The following is a 20730-nucleotide window of genomic DNA, read 5'->3' as shown; positions in this document are numbered from 1 at the left end:
CTGGTGACTGGGTCCCAGAGATATTTTGATATTTTTGGACCTGCTGCATTTGAGGTACCACCTGGAAACATATGGAGTTCAGGAGAGAGAGGACTGTAAATTATCAGTGGTTAGGCAGTAAAAGGAATCTGGATGACAGATCATCCAGGGGGAGTGTGAAGAGTGAGCAGAGAAGCCTGAGGTGGGATTAACAACCTTTAAGTGTAGCCCCATCTTCTGTTAAGGGACGTACTATAGTCCTATAACCACAAACTTTGCTCAGGTTGGGAGAAACAGGAGATCATTTAGTCTCCCCTCATTTTGCAGATCAGAAAGCTGAGGGTCAAAGAGGTTTAGTGACTTTATTTAAAGCTATTTATCTGTAGAAGTGAACGAAAACTCAGGTTTCCAGATTGAGCCCAAATTGTTCCATCCATCCTATCATTCAAATGTTCTCTGTCTAGTAATGTGTCCTTCTTCTGCTTCTGCCTTGTAAATTTTCAGAGGACAAGAAGTAAAAGATTCTCTCTTCAATAACTGTTTGATGTCAATAAATGCTTCTGTTGTTATTTTGTATATATAATCAAAACTAAAATGTTGTATTACCAAGGCTACCTTCCAACAAAATAATTCATTAATATGACCCCAAATTTACAATTCAACACATGCTTCCCGAGTAATCTAGGAAACAAGGAAATGCCCAACTCTATAATGATGAAAAACAAATGGCAACTGTATCAAATACACACAGAGATTGTTTATGAGACACTTCAGAGAGAAAAATAGCTATAGCAATTCTTTCCTTTTTAAATCTGAGATGGTTGAGAATAGGTTTCACCAGTGAATTCTGTCATATATCTCAGAACACATTTTCATAATTACACTTAAGAAAAGCAAAAAGTGCGAAATTTCTTCGGCATACCTGCTTGGTTTGGCCGCTGCCAGCCTGGCGACTTGACAGTGCTGGTGGCTCCCAGAGGCTTGAAGGCGGCCACAGTGGTGAGCCCGGCCACCCCTGGCCTGGCGGAGGCTGGGCTTGCCGACCTCTCAGGCATGCTCCGTGCCGAAGCCACTGACGGAGCCAGCTGCTGAGAAGGCTCCTGGGAGTTGCTGGAAAGAAAATAAGGAAACATTTTTGGTGAAATGGTAGCAATCTAACTTAGTAATGATCCTTTCTTTCCTCCATCTATGAAATCTCTAAGGAAAACAAAAATATTCATGAACTGATGTTTTAAAAAAGAAAAACACTAAAACCACGACTGAGGGACTGCCTCTCTTTAAAATGGAAAAAAAGAAAACAAAAGGAAAAGAGTCAGATTGCATTTGTTCAATACTCTGGAAATTCTAAAAGGTCTACCATGAGAAATTAGGCTACTGAAAAATTTACACAGCCAATCCTTTTAAAGAATAAGCTAATTTCCTCTTCCTATTCCTCTCGATCTCAACATTTCAGAAGAATCATCTAGATTAAAACAATTAATTATTGGAGAATTCCTGATAATCTCTATGAAATGGCATAGGTTTTTCTCTTCCCTTTCCCACATTTTTCTAGTATTTTATGATCTAAGTTTCCCTGACATCTCACCAGTCAGTCTTTTCACTCACATGCTCACTCAGTCACTCGTTCATTCAATAAATATTTAAGCACTTACTATATGTCAGACATTGTGCCGTGCATGGGCCACACAGTGGTAAATAAGAGACAACATTCCCAGTCTAAAAGAACATCCAGCATTCTGTGTTCATAATACAGGGAGATGAGAGAGAAGACTACCATTGTCTTCTCTTAATCAGAGTTATTTGCTTAACAGGAGGTCTTACGTGTGCTCCTTCCGGTTTGATTTAGAAGATCATATAGCTTTTATTACCCAGTCATTTGTTATTTATGATTATAAATTGTCATTTCCCAAAAAACAATTCTAGGTAACTCAAATTATAAAATGTGTACTTTGGAATGATACAATACCATAGCAGTTTCTCTCAAGTGAAGTATTATAACAATAATACCACTAATAATATTGTTACTATTATAATAATAGATAATATAATAATAATGTTATCATAACAACAACGATAATAATACATCCTACTAACTTTCCAGTAGAAATTGAGGTACTGATTGCTTAAATAATTCCATGCAGAAACTCAATTCGTTCAATAACTGAAATTAACAGCTGGAAGAATAGATCGATAAAGATAGGATACTATATTAATAACTTCGGTAAAATAAATACCGTTAATTATGCAGTTTAGGTTGAGATTATTTCAACAAAAAGAAATTTCCAGTTCAATCATGTCTGCTATACTACCAAATGAACGAGAACATCTAATTTCCCCAATGCCGCTTGAATCTCGGATAACACCTAACAAAGTGGGCTGAGACCACCTATCCTTAGGAAGGCCTGCTTGCAAGGTTGGCCTTTGACTGGCCTTTGGGAATTTGGCTGGTAAATAGCTCCCTACAGTCACATAAAACTTTCTCTAAAAGATAACGGTGGATCACTGTGCCTAGACTATATAAACAATGTGCTTTATGCTAAACACCTGCTTTCCTTCTGAGAGTCTGGAATTTTGGTATGAATTAGACACAGGGTACCTATGTAAGGAGCCCCAATAAAAACCTTGTCTTAAGTACTTAGTTTCTATGAGCGTCTCTGGTAGACAACACTGCACATTTTGTCATAACTCATTGCTGCAGGAATCAAGCACAACCTGTGTGACTTCACTGGGAGAGGACTTCTGGAAACTTGAGCCTCTTTTCTTCTGGCCCTGATCCCATGTACCTTTTCTTCTTGCTGACTTTGCTTTCTATTCTTTCACTATGATACATCTTAGTTATGAGCACAACTATCTACTGAATTCTTTAAGTCCTCTAGTGAAAGTGATCAGCAAACCTGGAGGTGGTCTTGGGGCACCTCTGACACTAAACAGTTTTGAAAAATCATATTAGAGCTATTTTAACTTTCTTAAAATATTGTTCCCTGTTACTGTTCTCTCAAATTCAAGCGCAATAGAGCCATCACCTTCTTTTATCATTTCTAATCAGTTTAATGAAAAACTAAAATTTACTTGATGTTAAAACATACTATACAATGAAAAACTTAAGTACTTTAATAATTTTTATCATAAAAAGTGAAAGACTGCTTACTTAATGGCAATGATGAACACAATTATCAATAAAGATGACACAATAAATAATGCTAATGGAGACAGAGTTTAAGCATTATAGTATAGTGCCTTTTAAAGGCTTTGTGATGGACAAATTCTTTTACTTCTCTAAGGTTCAATTACCTAAACTTTAAACGGGGCTAATACTTTGCTCATAAGAGTTCCATGAGGCTTAAATAAGATAATTATGTACAAAGTACTTAGCATGTCTAAGGCACAGAATATGAGCTTAACATATGAAAAGGATAATTAACATATTCAAATAACAAAAGACTTAATTTTCAATATTTTTATACATCACAAATGATTTCTGAAAGTAATACAGAAGTACAGATCATTTTAATTCTAGGGTTAATTACTCATGTAGATTTGAAAAAAATAACTAATAATTCATATAGCCACAGTTCTAAGAAGAAAAATTTATGACCAAGTAACACTAGAAATTACAGATAAAATAAAAATATAATCTGGAAATAATAACAAAACCCAAATCATCATTTAATGTTTAATGACTTGAAAGAATTAAAATTTAATTCCAGGAGAGTTGCTAGACAAACTTACTTAGAAGAAAGTGACCAGGATGATAGGAAATCAGTGCCAAGCTTAGTGAGGTTTGGTTGAAGGAACTGGTAATACTGGCCCAGAGTATGGAGAAAACTGAGAAGTAGAAGAGCAGTTCTCAGATATGTAACATGTGGATTCACTCTATATGGCTACATTCTATTTGCCCAATGTTGAATCGAATCCACAGTTAGACAGATTTGGTTCAATGAAAGGAAGTACTTCCCAATATGAAAAATCGTCCAAAGGAAAAAAATCTGTTTCCTAACCACGCTTTTTGTGAGAGGCTTCTCTCCAGAGGTACTTAAGCAGAGGATACAGATGCTACAGAAGGGATCTAACCGTTCAGAGGGTGGAGGGCCAAGTTACACTTCAGCTTGACATTCAAAGCCTTCTAGGATACAGCTACAATCTACCTATCCAATCCTATCTCCTACCACTTTGCTATACAAACTATACTCGGGCCATACCGCCTCTCTGTCTGCAACTCTACATTTTTTCCAGGTTCTACAAAGAAGGCACTTCCTCCCACGCTCCCTACACGCTAGGCCAAATCCTATCCATAATTAATAATAGTAGCAGTAACAATAACATCCATCATGCACTGTGTACCATGCTACACAATTAACATATATTATTTTATTTAATCACACAATCTTCTTGAGGTAAAGATACTCCTTCCTTCAATTCACGGCACATATTAACTGCAGGGCTTATTTACATTTTGATTGGTAATAGCCAGGATTTTTTTAATTAATAGTAACATCTTCACATATCTTGTCTCTACATTATACCACTTTATGTATCTTGTCTCTACTACTACGTTATAAACTACCTGAGATTGGGGCATTTACTATGACCATGGGTATGTTACTTAAACTTGACAAGTTTCCTTATCTTTAAAATGAGATAAAAATACTACCTTTATTCCAAGATTATTGTTAGGATTACACGAAATACAATGAGACATTTATATGTAATACAAGTAAAGTACTTAACACAGTGCTGAGCACGGAGTTGATGCTCAAGAAATGGCACATCCTGTTACATCTAGTTCAGATATCTAGCGATAAGTACATTTACCAAATAAACACCTCTCACCTGCACTAATAATTTTGCTTCTAAACGTAGTTTGTGGATAGTTTTGGTCCAGAATTTTGAGACCAGACACAATCTTGCTTTCTCAACTCAATTTTAAATAACACACAATATTTCTTAAAATTCCCATGGAATAAGTATCTCATAAGCCAAAAATTTTTTTCATTTTTTATTGTATCCTTTGTACATAGTTTTGTATATATTCTCTCCCAAAAGGCCTAAGATGTTTAAATCTTAAACAGTATTCTTTAGATACAAAGGGTGTGCAGTATACTATAAAGAACTTATAAAAATCTAAGCTATAAGCAAGAAAGTTGTTCCATTTATGTTTAAATTCAGAATTGATCAGCAGAGTTCAATATTCTCCATGGAAATAGAACTCTATTTACTTAAAACATTTAATGTAGTAATAGAAGAATATTAGGTTTTATCTAGACATCACATATCTGAATACATATCTGAAAACATGATGCCTAGGTCTCTAAAAATCTATTAGCTTTTTCTCTGATTTTTAATTATTACCAACTGTTTAAAGAAAATAAATAAAATTAGGTATCATATACTAAAGATTAAAGAATTAATAAAGTCATTTGCCACATTATTTTATATTTGGGAACAAAATGTTATCAATAATCACTAACAGCAAAATATTTTAAATTAATGACTAATTTATTAATATAGTATGGCATGATTACTTAAATGAGATTGGTATCTTACCTCTGAAATCATGACTCATACATATTTTTTCTAAATTTAAATTGTTGAAGGTATACCTAAATTCTAAACAAAATTAAAATGCTTTCTAAAAGATTCTAATGAGGAAACCAGAGTAAATCCATAAATACCCTTGGCTAATACCACAGAAGCTAAAAATCAAATATGGTCACTTTCACTAGTCTGCCAAATAAGCACTGAAATGAAACGTTAAATTAATATGACTTCCATCTCAAGAATACCAAAGTTTTTGTGTCAAATTTCAAAAACTGAAAATGGAGAAAAATATACCAATAGATCAAAGGTTTCTTTTCACAACTGAACTAATGAGGAAAAAAGAAAAAGCAAGAAAAGTTAACTTTCAGTGTCAGCAACCTGATTTATCTTGAGTTTACATTCCTTTTCCACATTTGTTTAACTATTTCAACAAGTAAATTTCAGCTGCAGAGTGGGAACAGTTGGAAATTTTAAGTCTATTTTCAAAGGAAAAACACTGTTTGAAGAATACTCTTGAGAGTAACTTTTATTCTAATTATGTATTTAAACTTTTTAAAAGCCAACTGTACATTGTAGGTTTAATTATCAAAGTTTAAACTAAACAAACAGTTTTTAGCTAAAGTCTCATAAAAAATTGATATACCAATACACAGACTCTGAAGTAGTCAGAAAGGAATATTTCTCAAAGGGTCATAATTATAAGCAACTTTTTTTTTTTTTAAGATTTTATTTATTTATTTATTTTTCCCCCAAAGCCCCAGTAGATAGTTGTATGTCATAGCTGCACGTGCTTCTAGTTGCTGTATGTGGGACGCGGCCTCAGCATGGCCAGAGAAGCCGTGCGTCAGTGCACGCCCGGGATCCGAACCCGGGCCGCCAGCAGCGGAGCGCGCGCACTTAACCCTAAGCCATGGGGCCAGCCCCTCAACTTTTTATTTTAATAGAATTTTGTCAGAATTCTATAAAAGGACCTAGACATATAGAGGAGTCATGAGTCTCCTGCCTTCCAGAATTCTGTGTTTACAAGAAAATTTTTTGTATTTTCCTAAGCATAATTCTTTAACTTAGACTTTTTGTATAAAAATTCAAAATGCTAAATACACTATAATGGAAACAAACAAGTTTGGTATTACACTACACTTTATTATAATTTTAGAGATTACTGTCATACAAAAGCAAAAATCAGAGATAAAATACCTCTGATACCATCCCAACTGCTCTTTTTGGTACCCTTCTCACTGAGTTAGCAAGGTCTCCTCAGGAAACCCTGCGTTCCTGCTTTCCAGAATGCCAACTGGCTTACCTTGTCGAGAACCATTTCCCTTTCCCAAATATCAAAATATGTTTAGTTTGTGCCTATTGCTGTTAATAAAAAGTAATGATAATGACTATGAACACTTGCTCTAGAAGTGGGTCTGTGGCTAGCTTCAGTCAGTCCATAACTGCATGCACATCTTTTTTTTTTTTTTAACAAGAAGTTTATTTAAACAAGATGCTTGAATTGAAGGGAAAACTATCTCGGATTCATTTCTTTTAATCTATCCCTACTTAAAGACAGATTGCCCTACATGTAACAGCTATGTACAAAAAAGTTATAAAATTATCTTTGGTTTTACAATGATAAATGAAAAACATTAGAATTCTCCAATCGAACAAGATATGCAAGGATTTTTATGTTGTTCTTTTTTTGTTAAACAGGGAGAGCAAAATAACTTACTGGAATAAAAGATAAGAGCTGAATGGGCATGCCACTAATGGAGAAAGGGGTTTTTTCACAGAACCAGTATTTTTCCCCATCCCATTTCTATTTGATGTCAATCAAAACATACCATTGGCCATTTAGTTAAGAAAAAAATGTAATAGTGCTTTTCTGGAGAGAGGATTTAGAGCATCCCATGATGTTCTCAAAACGACCTTTCTAAGCGTGGTCAGTAACCTGTCTCTGTACAGACTTAGCCCTGACAATGAAAGATTTCTGCTCATTTAACACTCACAATTCCACAAACAGAATATAATTTCAGGTATTTTTTTTCCTTAGAGCAAAATGTACAATGATCTCTCTCTTCCTGTTTAAATACCTCCCTTAGAAGTTACCCACAATTATAATTAAGTGTATTGAAACCCTCTGTAACAGTGGGTAGGATACAAACGTGATCAACAGGGAGCCTATGTCATATTATGCTTTTACTCATTATAGTCATACTTATACACTCTGCCATTAACTTTATGTTCCGCCAGAAATGATTTTATACCATTATTTCATTCAGATTATACCTTTAGTAAACATTTGGGATATTTTAGTTTTCTTATTATGTCTATAATTTTTGGCATAATTGTTAAATTTAGGAGAAAAAAAAATTAGTGCTTCAGTATTTCCTAGATACAGTGAAAATCAACTTGTTTGCTCAAGTAAAAGCTTCATATTTAAGAACTATAAGAGAGTAGTCACAATTATTTTATTATTCTTTTCATTTTTTCAAAAGGTATAAAGATATGTCTTACTAAACATTTGACTATTCTAGTACAGCTACATCCATGCAATAAAAGACAGGGTTCTACTCTAATTTAAATACTTGCACAATTACTCATAATTTCACATCAAACATCAAGTGCGCTAATAAAAGATGTCACAAAGGGTTAAAGGCGAGTTAATAATCATACAAAATAATGTGCTTATGCATTAGCATTGCATTGAAATTACAGTTAATTTAAAACCGTACACAAATCAGCTCGAGGATTTTCTCATCTGGTCTGTTAATATGGTGGTTAAGAGTTAGAGAAAGCAGTATCTTTTATAGCAAACCACCACTTGTGACATCCGCTCCCACAGTACCTTATTTTCCTATCATGGACAGAGCCAGTTGACTTCCTCGAGGCCTGGAGATACGAAAAAGCTAGAGGCTTGGAAACAGGGCTGATGCAAAGTGCATCCAGGAGGGAGTGATATTTTTCAGGACTGGAGAACCTGGTGAGCGTTCAGAAAGTCTTTTAAGTCGAAAAATCACACTACCAAGAGCAGAAAGTAGTTTTTACAGTCTAGGATTTGAAACATTTCCAGAGACAGAGACAGAGACAGACAGAGAGAGAGAACAAAGCAGTAGAAAGAAGGGCTCAGAGTCTATTATATTATTTTACTCATTAATACAGAATTGATTAAATTTTCACCAAGATTGATCAAGGCAATCTTCTAGAAAGCATTTAAAGCTGTAAAGACTACTGGAAATTATGTAAAAACAAAACTCCACAAAAATAAAAAGGCTTTGTGCTTTTTTGGGAGGAAGGGTATTGCAGAGAATAGTTAGGCTTTAGATCACCCTCAAATATCATCAGTTTGTGGGAAAAGATAAAACCCATAGAAACTTAAAATATCTATTTATACTTGACTCTGTTCCAGATATAAAACTAAAAATTATAAAAATCCAAAAGTCAATAGGCATACAACATGCAACAGTCCACACAACTGAGAAGTATCATAGATAAATGGTAGTAATGGAAAGACAGAAAAGGATGATTTAGAGAAAAATCAGTAATAAACATTGTGGGATATACAAATCCACAGCCTAGACAAAATGTCCACAATACGATTAAGATCTCATATCAGAGCTCTGACTGCTTCAAATGGGCATGTTTTCTTTGAGGTCACTGTGAGACAGTGGAAAGTGTTGGGGTCACACCAGACATGCACTGAACATGAGTTCTACCTGGTTTTTGCAGCAATAGCAGCAGACACGGTCGCGGCCGCACTGCTCAGAACTGCAGCGCTATATCTAGCAGGAGAAGAGAAGGCAGGAAAGCTCCGAAAACCTTCCAAAGAACTTGCCACCACATTTCTCGTGGAGCTGCTTAAACTGATAGGTAGGGAAAGAAAAAACAGAGGAGGAACAAACAGGAAAGTGAGAAGAGGCAGATAATGAAGATAAGATAGCACCCACCCCATATTCATGTTGAGACATTGTAAAGGTGTGACAAGTCAGAAGCGTAAGAGGAGTTCAGGTCACTTAGTTACTGTTGCTATGATTTCTCTCAGAAACTAAAATTTGATATGTAATCCTCCATAAAACTGATTTTTGAGATATAAACACTTTTGAATGTATTTAAGTTCACTGTCTCTAATCCTATTTAAAACTAAATCAATATCATATAACAATACACATGGAGAGTGACTTGTCAACAACTAAGTAGAAAATAAATCTAAACATGAAGTTTGAATTTCTATAAGCAAAGAAAGAAGGAAGGTTATGTTGATTTTTCCAAAAAGTCTCTACATAAAGAGTTTACCTTAGAGGTGATCTACACCCAGAGCCTGACATTTTAATGACTCGTGTTGTCAGGAGAAGCAGGTACAACCGGCTGCCTATTCAGAAGCAGCAATACAGATTAACGTGAACAAGAAATAACTTTGAAATATTGAGAGTAAAGCTATTTGGGGGTGAGAGGGGCCAAGTACCTTTGTAAAATAAACAGTAGTTACAGTGAATATGACTAAAACATCACCTTCTCTGCTGGTGTTCTATATTTCTATTTTCAGTTAGCTCTGTAAAGATTAAAAAATGCTGGCACGAAATTTTATCTTCAGAACTCTTATTACTTAAAATAATAATTATTTTTCCTTGGTCTTTTAGAAAAGGTCAAACACCTGGACAGGAATTAACACTCCATCATTAGGACTGTAATGATTTCCAATGTGAATGGAGAATTTCTTTTTGATTAAGTAAAGTAAAAAGAAAGTCTAAAGTACATAGTGTGAAACTTGTAGTCTTCTTCACTCATAGGTGCAAGTTATTAAGGAACATCTTCACTAGACTGTGATCATCACTTTTTCAAAATTGGTGACAATGGCCACCTCCAACATGAAGTAAAGATGTGCCAAACTCAACCCAGGTTAAGGAGAGCTCAGACAGATGTCTAAAACCGTGAGGGTTCACACAGGTCTCCTCTCCCTGTCAGAAGAATTGAATAATCCATTATTCCTAGTTCCATTGGCTATAACTTTACAAACCATTAGAAGGCAAATTAAAGAAATAGTGGCAAGCCATTTCTAAAAAACTATACAGAATTGCCAGTATTGCAAGTCTATAATTTAATTAAACTGTATGACTGTGTTTTAACAACTGTTGTGAATGGCTAGAAAAGAAAGAACGGGGGCTGGAGAGAGAAAAGGAAGATGCTGTCAGTGGCAGGACAGGGGAATGCGAGTGTCATGCAAAGTGGAAAAACAAAGTTAGCAAGTGATTCAACTTTGAGTTTCTCAATTACTCTGCATCTCTGAGGAAAAGGCTACTATTTGGGGGAAGTAATAGTGAATATAACTAGAAACTTAAGTCTATAAAAAATCAGGTAAAAAAATAAATCAGCTAAATCATCCTTCTCCTGTAAGAAGAAAAGGAAACTGTAATGAATTTCTTTCATCATATTCTATCAAAAATAATAAAATAAAAGGACTTAGTATTAGCATAGTCCAGCAGAATCTTCTAAGAAGAATTAACCCAAATACCTTTAGAATATGGCTGGGGACCTGGAACACATGATCTCTATTGCTCCTCTTTTAGAGGTGAATGCTCTAATTCAGTAAAGGAGACTATGACAAACTCAAGAAAAGTTGACTTTCCAAATCACAGTGAATAAATAAAGGCACAGGTTTCCTGACTCTACATTAGAACTTAGAATCTAAACGAAAAAATGTAAAATATAAAAGCAGTGTAAAGCAGTGTGCCAGGGCTGAGTGCCAAGCTCTCTCGTCTATATATTAATGATGTCCGTTCTGTAATCTAAGATCACTTTTTCCTTTTTAGTCAAACAGATTTGGTATTTAATTTCACCACCAGCACTAAAATTTAGACATACCAAGAAGTTTGAAAAACTCTACCTAGAATATGTAGTTACTTTAGAAAGCGTGGCTACTTGGCCACCAATGTGTAAAACCTGAGCAGTTGCAGGTGGGTGAGGTCCACTCGGAGCCAGGTCTTCAAGAGAACTGTCAAACCTAAGTTTTCAGAAGTAAAATAAACAAGGCAAAGGAAATATTAACGAAAAGTACAGAAATTTATCATCTCTACTACCTTTTAAATGAACATTGGTTCCATTTTGGGAATACTGCTAGTTTTTTTTTAACTTCTTATCCACATAAGGTTAAAACCAAAACCAACACCCTCAACACCACCAAATACAGGCTGTTTTCTCTCCCAGTTTTTTAACATGGCTATTTTCATGTGGTAAAAGATTACGCTTACAGGGGAAGAAAGGTGGATGGAAATTTCCATACACTGACTATGTATTTTGCATGCTTCAGAACAACTTAGGCTCCAAGAAATTAAGTTGCCCAATATTGTATACCTAGTAAGGGTCAGTGGAATTTGAACCAGGTCTGTCTGTACTATTTCCACCACATACTGCTTTCCAGCATCTTGTGGGGCAGTTGCCTGAACAGTGCACTACAAGAAAGCAATTGGGAATTTCCTTTCAGGTCAGAATGCTATGTTTGCAGATCTGCAATTATATGGATGTTGTTTATCTTTATGTAAACCAAGTATTTTATCCAGTCACACAACAAACATTTGCATGCAGTTGTGTTGCTTTGAGTATTTTTTACTTCATTTTTTTGACGTCTGTACCCTTTTTTCTTTTTAATGCCAGAATTAAATTTTAGAAAGAAGTGTTACCAGGTAAAGAAAAAATGAAAAACTCAGCGTGAGGTTTGAAAGAAGAAAGCACCAAGTATAACACTTTGAAAGAAAAATAAAAAAGAAAAGTAAAAAATTCCCATTATTTAGAAATGAAAAAGACCTGTGGATAAAAAACAGAATGGGACAGTCATGTTGATTTTCAAACGCAAAACGTAAAGCTAAGATAAAGAAATAGAAAAGGAGAGGTTATATTCTCATTTTTTATTTAGCACCAGTCATACCTTTACCAGAGCGTTGAAAAAAAATGTAGACAACTTAAGAAAAACGTCATGGTACAATTAAAATATCATTTAAGAGGTAGAGCAGAAAAAGTTAAAAGAATAAGAAATGTAAGGCCCATAACAGGAGTCAGCAAACCACGGCTCTCAGGCCAAAGTCCTCTAGCTACCTGTCTTTGAATGGCCTGTGAACTAAGAGTGGTTTTCATATTTTTAAATGGTTTTTAAAAAATGAAAAGAATCACATTTCATTACACATAAAAATGATATGAAATTCAAATTTCAGCATCCATAAAGAAATGTTTATGGAACACAGCCAGGTTCATTCAGTTACATATGCCTACGGCCACTTTCACACCATACGCAGAGGGGAGCAGTTGCCACAGACCATATGGCTCCCAAACCTAACATGTTTCCCATCTGGATCTTTACAGAAAAGGCTTGCTGACCCGTCCTGGAGAATAACATCCCCACACAGTCACCAGAGTAAACTCAACAATGTAAATGTGACCCTGCCCGGCTTGGACCTTCCAGCACTGCTGTGGGGACAACTGTGATCCCGGGCTCCCTATTCCCAGCCTTCTCTATCCCTCCACTTGCTCCAGGCCAACTGGTCATCATCTCTTCTTGAAACAGGCCAAGCCTTTTCCCACCTCAAGGCCTCTGCATAGTCGACTACTTCTCACTTTCTAGACTCACCTCTCTATCACACCTCCTCTGGGATAATTCCTAAGCGTCCTTCTTGCCTCAGTTTAAATGTCACCGCCTCAGGGAGGCCTCCTCAATTCCCCAAATCACCTTAGGTTGCCCACATCATACGCTTTCTTGGAACTCTGTACTTTTTCTTCACAGCATTTCTTATTATTATAATTTTACAATTTGTGTGGTTCATTTTTTAAATCTGGACTCCCTCACTAGATTAGAAGTTCCCTGAAGTCAGGGACCATTATATTTCCTGGTATAAAAGAAGTGTAACAAAGTGGTTACCACAAAGTAAACAGCAAATAAGTGTTTGTTGAATACATGCATGAATGGAATTTATTGTTTTCAAATACAGAACTCACTCACAATATACATATACAGTCAGCCCTCTGTACATGTACACAGAAACCCACAGATACAGAGGGCCAACCGTGTTCACTGTATTATGCCATTTTATATCAGGGATCTGAGCAGCTGCAGATTTCGGTATCCAAGAGGGTTCCTAGAAGCAACCCCCCGGATACTGAGGGACGACTGTATTTCTTAGAACATATTTGTACCTTCCAGAGACTGTATCACAATTCAGGTTAAACAGGTCATTATTGGCTAAGTAAGAAAGGACACACCATCAACCTGAAAGAAATGACTAGAACTCCAAAAATACCTTTGAAAATGTCCTTTATAATGTAAAGAATTATCAATATTCTAAAAAAAATTTAGTTATAAAAATTATCAATGTCTACATATTAATATATAATGAGGACAGGTAAGAAAAGGGAGTGAGTTGAAGTTGAGTCTTCCAACACCTCTAGGAACTCTGTTGACTGGGACAATGATTGCCATCTGAGAATAAAGTTCATATAACTAATGAAATACCTTCTACAGCCAGATTTCCAAGTTTCCAAACAAATGCACTTGGGCGGTTTCCCATGTGTTACACACTGATAACCTATTCCTTTGTTTAGCAAACCTCTAAAAATAGTCAACTTAAGAAAATCATAAACTACCTCATTTAATATGGAACAGACATCAATATCTATTCTCATTCTGTCATTCCCTAATATTCATTCCTTTTAGGGCTGGAAAAAGCTCTGATTAATAGCACCTCTGTAGCAGCCAGACTTTCTGCTTTGTCTGTTACTTGAGTTTTCATTCCTCACAAGAGAGAAGTATGAAGACTTTCTCCTTTCCAGATCTGTCGGGAGAGCTGGGCTTGCAGCCTTTTGGCCTGCTTTTCTCAGGAAAAATGAACAGGATTGTGCATTATCTTTCTCTGCAATTGTGTCTTTCTTTGCACAATCTCTGCACTGCACCTTTCTATGCTTTTCAATAGGGAACCACGTTAGCAATGTGTCCAGGCAAAGCAGGCGTGAGGCTGTCCATCTTCTAACTGACCTCCTGACCATCCTGCAGGACCAGTGAGAGGACCTCTCTTTCTATCCCCTAGGCCTGACAATGGTCAAATAGCAACATCCTGCTGCTGCGTACTCCATCTCCTCCCTTTTTCTCAGGGGCCTCATTCGATCTATCGCTACTTGCAGTGCATTTTCCATTCCTCCCTCTCCACTGCATGCTTGGAGTCTCCATTCAAAAATGCGACAGTTTTTCTTACAAGCAACAACGATAAAACTACCTTCGCCTTCTATTTTCTCAGTCCCCTTAACAGTCAAACTCTGAAATGACAGTTTACTCATGTCGTCTCCATTTCCTCACCTGCCTGTCACTCTTCAACCTCTCAAGTGGGCCTCATTCCCCAACCTATAAAACCATAATCCCTCCAAGGTCACTAATGACCTTTTGTGGCTAAACTCAATTGCCAATTTATATTCTTCATTTTAAACTTTTATTGTCATAAAAAACACAACATAAAATTCACCATCTTAACCATTTTTAAGTGTACAATTCAGCAGTGTTAAGTATATTCATTGTTTGAAACAGATCTCCAGAACTTTTTCATTTTGCAAATCTGAAATTCTTACCCATCAAACAACTCCCCTTTTACCCAGCCCCTAGTAACCACCATTCTACTTGCTGTTTCTGCGAATTTGACTACTTTAGATACATCATATAGGTGGAATTACAAGTTTTGTCTTTTTGTTTACGTTCCTCATTTTTCTTAGCCTCGGTATCTGATCCAATTGTCCACTCCTTCTCGTCTCCTGTCTTCTGTGCCTCGACCCTACACGTGTGCCTGTTTTTAGTACTATTTCCCCAGCTATTCCTGGTTGCAGGATGCTAAAGCTCTCCACCAGTAATTTCAAAATGTTAATTTGGGGGGGCGGAGTCAAGATGGCGGCATAGGCAGACTCTGAACTCACCTCCTCCCGTGGACACAGCCAATTTACAACTACTCGTGGAAAAATTACCCCTGAGACAGAACTGAAAACTGGATAAGAGGAACTCCTGCAACAATGGACAATCCTAACTGAGGTGGAAGAGGCAGAGACTCCCTTCCGGAGAGGAAAAACGCCGCCTTCACAAGCCGCCAGCTTCACGGCCGCCGGGAGCAGCTCACAGGTACGCAGCCTCCCTGGAGGCGCGGGGCCCTGAGCCGGGAAGCGCCCCCGCTGTGGGCATTTTGTGGACCCAGCACAATCGAGACCAGCGGCATAGTATCTGACTTTGCCTGCTACTAAAACACTGGGGAGCACCCCCAGAAAACCCGGTTCACAAAGAAACTAAAACTGGCTCTTAAAGGGCCCGCGCGCAAACTCACCCGTTCCAGAAAGCATCCTAAAATCACCAGAAAGAAAGGTGCACAGTGCTTCGGTGACAAGAGACTCACCTAATAGGCCCTGAGTGCATCTCGGTGAGGGGTGAGACCTCTCCAGGGACTGGGACATTGGCGGCGGCCATTGTTGTGGCCTGGTGTGAGCGTGCTGACACAGACGCCATTGGAGTTTTCCCTGAGACCTGCTAGCCCAGGGTCTGCTCCACCCGCTAGAGCACCGATTTAATCCAGCTCAGCCAGGGCAGGCAGCCCACCCTAGAGACTGGCCCCACCCAACAACAAGCCCTCAGGCAACGTGTGGGCCTGCATAGATTGGTGACTGGATTCTCTGCAGCCTGGCAACTGAGCTGACTTGAGCGGGGCAGGGTGTGCACAAGGAGCAGGTGGAGAGTGTGGGATGGTGGCGGAGTGTGTGGGGCTCCCGCCGTGGAGAGACTGGGTCCGCTTGGGGAGGTCGGGGCACTCACACGGGGCAGGACTGTGTTGACTGTGTGTGTGGACCTGTGGGCGGCAGGGCTTGTCAGCTGCAGAAGACTTGTGCTTCTCAAAGACCCACATAGGAGGTTTGCCCCACCTTCCAAAGCCTGAAACAATTGGGTGCTCCTGTGCCTGAGGCCAGCCCCACCCAGCTGCAATCCTCAGAGAGCTGACAAGAGACCTAATAGGCTAGAGGTTTACAGCAATTCTAAGGCCCTGAGCCTAACAACCTGCCACATTGGGGGCCTACTCACTTAAAAGAAATACTGTAACACAAATGTGGCATTAGAATTTACAGCCAACTGTGCTGGGGCTCCCCACACCTCATAAAGAGACTGAAGGGCCCACAACAACTACAAGCAGCTGAGCATTACAGCAGCTGGCCAGGAGCATAACTCAGCCTCTCTGGGCACCTATAGGGAGAGCTAACAGGCCACAATAGAAGGACACACGTAGCCCACATAGGGGTCACCCCTGGAACATTGAGAACTGAGGGAAGCACACTGGAAGCCGCCTAAGGCATCACTTACATAAGGTCACCTATCCAAGAGCAGGAGACGTAGCTGACCTACCTAATACATAGACACAAGCACAGGGAAAGAGGCAAAATGAGGAGGCAAAAGAATACATTCCAAGTAAGGGAACAGGACAAAACCCCAGAAAAGGAACTAAGTGAAACAGAAATGAGCAACCTACCTGACAGAGAGTTCAAACTAAGAGTGTTAAGGATGCTCACTGATCTGGGGAGAAGAATAGATGAACTCAGTAAGAATGTCAACAAAGAAATGGAAGATATAAAAAAGAACCAATCAGAAATGAAGAATACAATACTGGAAATGAAAAACTCATTAGAGGGACTCAAAAGCAGAGTAGAGGATACAGAAGAACGGATCAGTGAGCTGGAAGAAAGACTAGAAGAAATTACCCAAGGTGAATAGGTAAAAGAGAAAAGAATTAAAAAGAGTGAGGACAGTCTAAGGGACCTCTGGGACAACATCAAGCGCACTAACATCCGTGTTATAGGTGTCCCGGAAGGAGAAGAGCGAGACAAGGGGGCAGAGAATCTATTTCAAAAAATAATAGATGAAAACTTCCCTAACCTAAGGAAGGAAACAGACATCCAGGTACAGGAGGCACAGAGAGCCCCAAACAAGATAAACCCAAAGAGGCCCACACCAAGACACATCATAATCAAAATGTCCAGAATTAAAGATAAAGAGAGAATCCTAAAAGCCGCAAGAGAATGTCAAGTTACATACAAAGGAAACCCCATAAGGCTATCAGCTGACTTCTCAGCAGAAACCTTACAGGCTAGAAGAGAATGGCACGATATATTTAAAGTGCTAAAAGGAAAAAACTTAACAGCCAAGAATACTCTACCCAGCAAGGTTATCGTTCAAAATGGAAGGAGAGATCAAAATTTTCCCAGATAAGCAAAAATTAAAGGAGTTTGTCACCAAGAAACCAGTGTTACAAGAAATGTTAAAGGGACTGATTTAAGGGGAAAAGAGAAGACCACAAATAGGAAAAATTATCTATTTCCACGATTAGAACGTAATGGATACAAATGCACAAAAAAGAGGTTAGATATGATATCAAAAACATAAAAGGAGGGAGGAGGGTAGTTAAAGAGTACAGCTTTCAGACAGAGGTCAAAGTAAAGTGACCATCAATTCTGTATAGAAGAAGTAAGGAACAGAGAAGGACTACTAAAACACTGAGGGAAAAAAAAAAAAAGTTAAAAAATGGCAGTAAGTACATACTTATCAATAGCTACTTTAAACATCAATGGAATAAATGCCCCAATTAAAAGGCATAGGGTGGCTGACTGGATAAAAAAACAAGACCCATATATATGCTGCATACAAGAGACACACTTCAGACCTAAAGACACTCACAAACTGAAAGTGAAGGGATGGAAAAAGATACTCCACGCAAATGGCAATGAAAAGAAAGCTGGGGTAGCAGTACTCATATCAGACAAAATAGACTTTCAAACAAAAACTGTAAAAAGAGACAAAGAAGGGCATTACATAATGATCAAGGGAACAATCCAACAAGAGGATATAACACTTGTAAATATCTACGCACCCAATGTAGGTGCACCTAAATATATAAAGCAATTATTAACAGACATAAAAACAGAAATAGACAGTAACACAATAATAGTAGGGGACTTTAACACTCCACTTACACCAACGGATAGATCATCCAAACAGAAGATCAATAAGGAAACATTGGCCTTAAACGACACCTTAGAACAGATGGACCTAGTAGATATATACAGAGCATTCCATCCAAAAACCGAAGAATACACGTTCTTTTCAAATGCACATGGAACATTCTCCAGGATTGATCACATATTAGGCCACAAAACAAGTCTCCATAAATTTAAGAAGATTGAAATAATACCAAGCATCTTTTCTGACCACAACGGTATGAAACTAGAAATCAACTATAGGAAGAAAATCAGAAAAGCCACAAATACATGGAGATTAAACAAAATGCTACTGAACAACGACTGGGTTAACGAAGAAATCAAAGAAGAAATAAAAATACCTGGAGACAAATGAAAATGAAAATACGACATGCCAGAATTTATGGGATACAGCAAAAGCGGTTCTAAGAGGGAAGTTTATAGCGATACAGGCCTATCTCAACAAACAAGAAAAATCTCAAATAAACAATCTAACAATGCACCTAAAGGAACTGGAAAAAGAAGAACAAACAAAGCCCAAAATCAGTAGAAGAAGGGAAATAATAAAAATCAGAGCAGAAATAAATGAAATAGAGACCAAAAAAACAATAGAAAAATTAATAAAACCAAGAGCTGGTTCTTTGAAAAGATCAACAAAATAGACAAACCTTTAGCTAGACTCACCAAGAAAAAAAGAGAGAAGGCACAAATAAGTAAAATCAGAAATGAAAGAGGAGAGGTTACAACAGACACCTCAGAAATACAAAAGATTATAAGAGAATACTATGAAAAGCTATATGCCAACCAATTTGACAATCTGGAAGAAATGGATAAATTCTTAGAATCATACAACCTTCCAAAACTGGATCAAGAAGAAGTAGAGAATTTGAATAGACCAATCACCAGTAAGGAGATCGAAACAGTAATCACAAACCTCCCCAAAAATAAAAGTCCAGGACCAGACGGCTTCCCTGGTGAATTCTACCAAACATTCAAAGAAGACTTAATACCTATCCTTCTCAAACTCTTCCAAAACATTGAGGAGGGGGAAAGCTCCCTAACTCATTCTACGAAGCTGACATTACCCTGATACCAAAACTAGACAAGGACAACACAAAAAAAGAAAATTACAGGCCAATATCACTGATGAACATTGATGCGAAAATCCTCAACAAAATACTAGCAAATCGCATACAACAATACGTTAAAAAGATTATACACCATGATCAAGTGGGATTTATTCCAGGGATGCAGGGATGGTTTAACATTCGCAAATCAATCAACGTAATACACCACATTAATAAAATGAAGAGCAAAAATCACATGATCATCTCAATAGATGCAGAGAAAGCATTTGACAAGATCCAGCATCCATTTATGATAAAAACTCTGAATAAAATGGGGATAGAAGGAAAGTACCTCAACATAATAAAGACCATATATGACAAACCCACAGCTAATATCATCCTCAATGGTGAAAAACTGAAAGCCATCCCTCTAAGAACAGGAACCAGACAAGGATGCCCACTGTCACCACTCCTATTTAACATAGTATTGGAAGTCCTAGCCAGAGCAATCAGGCAAGAGAAAGAAATAAAAGGGATCCAAATTGGAAAGGAAGAAGTGAAACTGTCACTATTTGCAGATGACATGATTTTATATATAGAAAACCCTAAAGAATCCACCAGAAAACTTTTAGAAGTAATAAACGAATATGGTAAAGTTGCAGGATACAAAATCAACATACAAAAATCAGTTGCATTTCTGTACACTAACAACGAAGTAGCAGAAAGAGAAATTAAGAATACCATCCCAGTTACAATTGCAACAAAAAGAATAAAATACCTAGGAATAAACTTAACCAAAGAGGTGAAAGATCTGTACACCGAAAACTATAAAACATTTCTGAAAGAAATTGAAGAAGACACAAAGAAATGGAAAGATATTCCATGCTCTTGGATGGGAAGAATTAACATAGTTAAGATGTCCATACTTCCTAAAGCCATCTATAGATTCAATGCAATCCCTATCAAAGTTCCAACAACATTTTTCACAGAAATAGAACAAAGAATCCTAAAATTCATATGGAACAACAAAAGACGCCGAATAGGTAAAGGACTCCTGAGAAAAAAGAACAAAGCTGGAGGTATCACACTCCCTGATTTCAAAATATACTACAAAGCTATAGTAACCAAAACAGCATGG

The 20730-nt window shown here is 37.4% G+C and overlaps 1 protein-coding gene across 6 annotated transcripts in view; it reads right to left on the bottom strand.

Annotated features, from left to right (window-relative positions):
- PDLIM5 (PDZ and LIM domain 5) overlaps positions 1 to 20730 on the bottom strand; it is a 215279-nt gene that overhangs the window by 54037 nt on the left and 140512 nt on the right. For 4 of the 6 annotated variants that reach the window (XM_087434602.1, XM_087434603.1, XM_087434605.1 and 1 more), the window contains one exon: positions 902 to 1089. In XM_087434602.1, coding sequence (XP_087290728.1) covers positions 902 to 1089 — 188 coding nt within the window. Of the gene's footprint in view, positions 1 to 901; positions 1090 to 8350; positions 8483 to 9218; positions 9357 to 11383; positions 11501 to 15905; positions 15950 to 20730 lie in introns of those variants that run through there. The other 2 variants (XM_087434608.1, XM_087434607.1) reach the window with 2 other exon arrangements.

Source organism: Ceratotherium simum, chromosome 8 (genome assembly GCF_057802395.1).
Source record: "Ceratotherium simum simum isolate JZ-2026a chromosome 8, ASM5780239v1, whole genome shotgun sequence".
Classification (NCBI taxonomy): domain Eukaryota; kingdom Metazoa; phylum Chordata; class Mammalia; order Perissodactyla; family Rhinocerotidae; genus Ceratotherium; species Ceratotherium simum.
The sequence above is the reverse complement of the archived record's forward strand: the minus strand, read 5'-3'. Positions and strand labels throughout refer to the sequence as shown.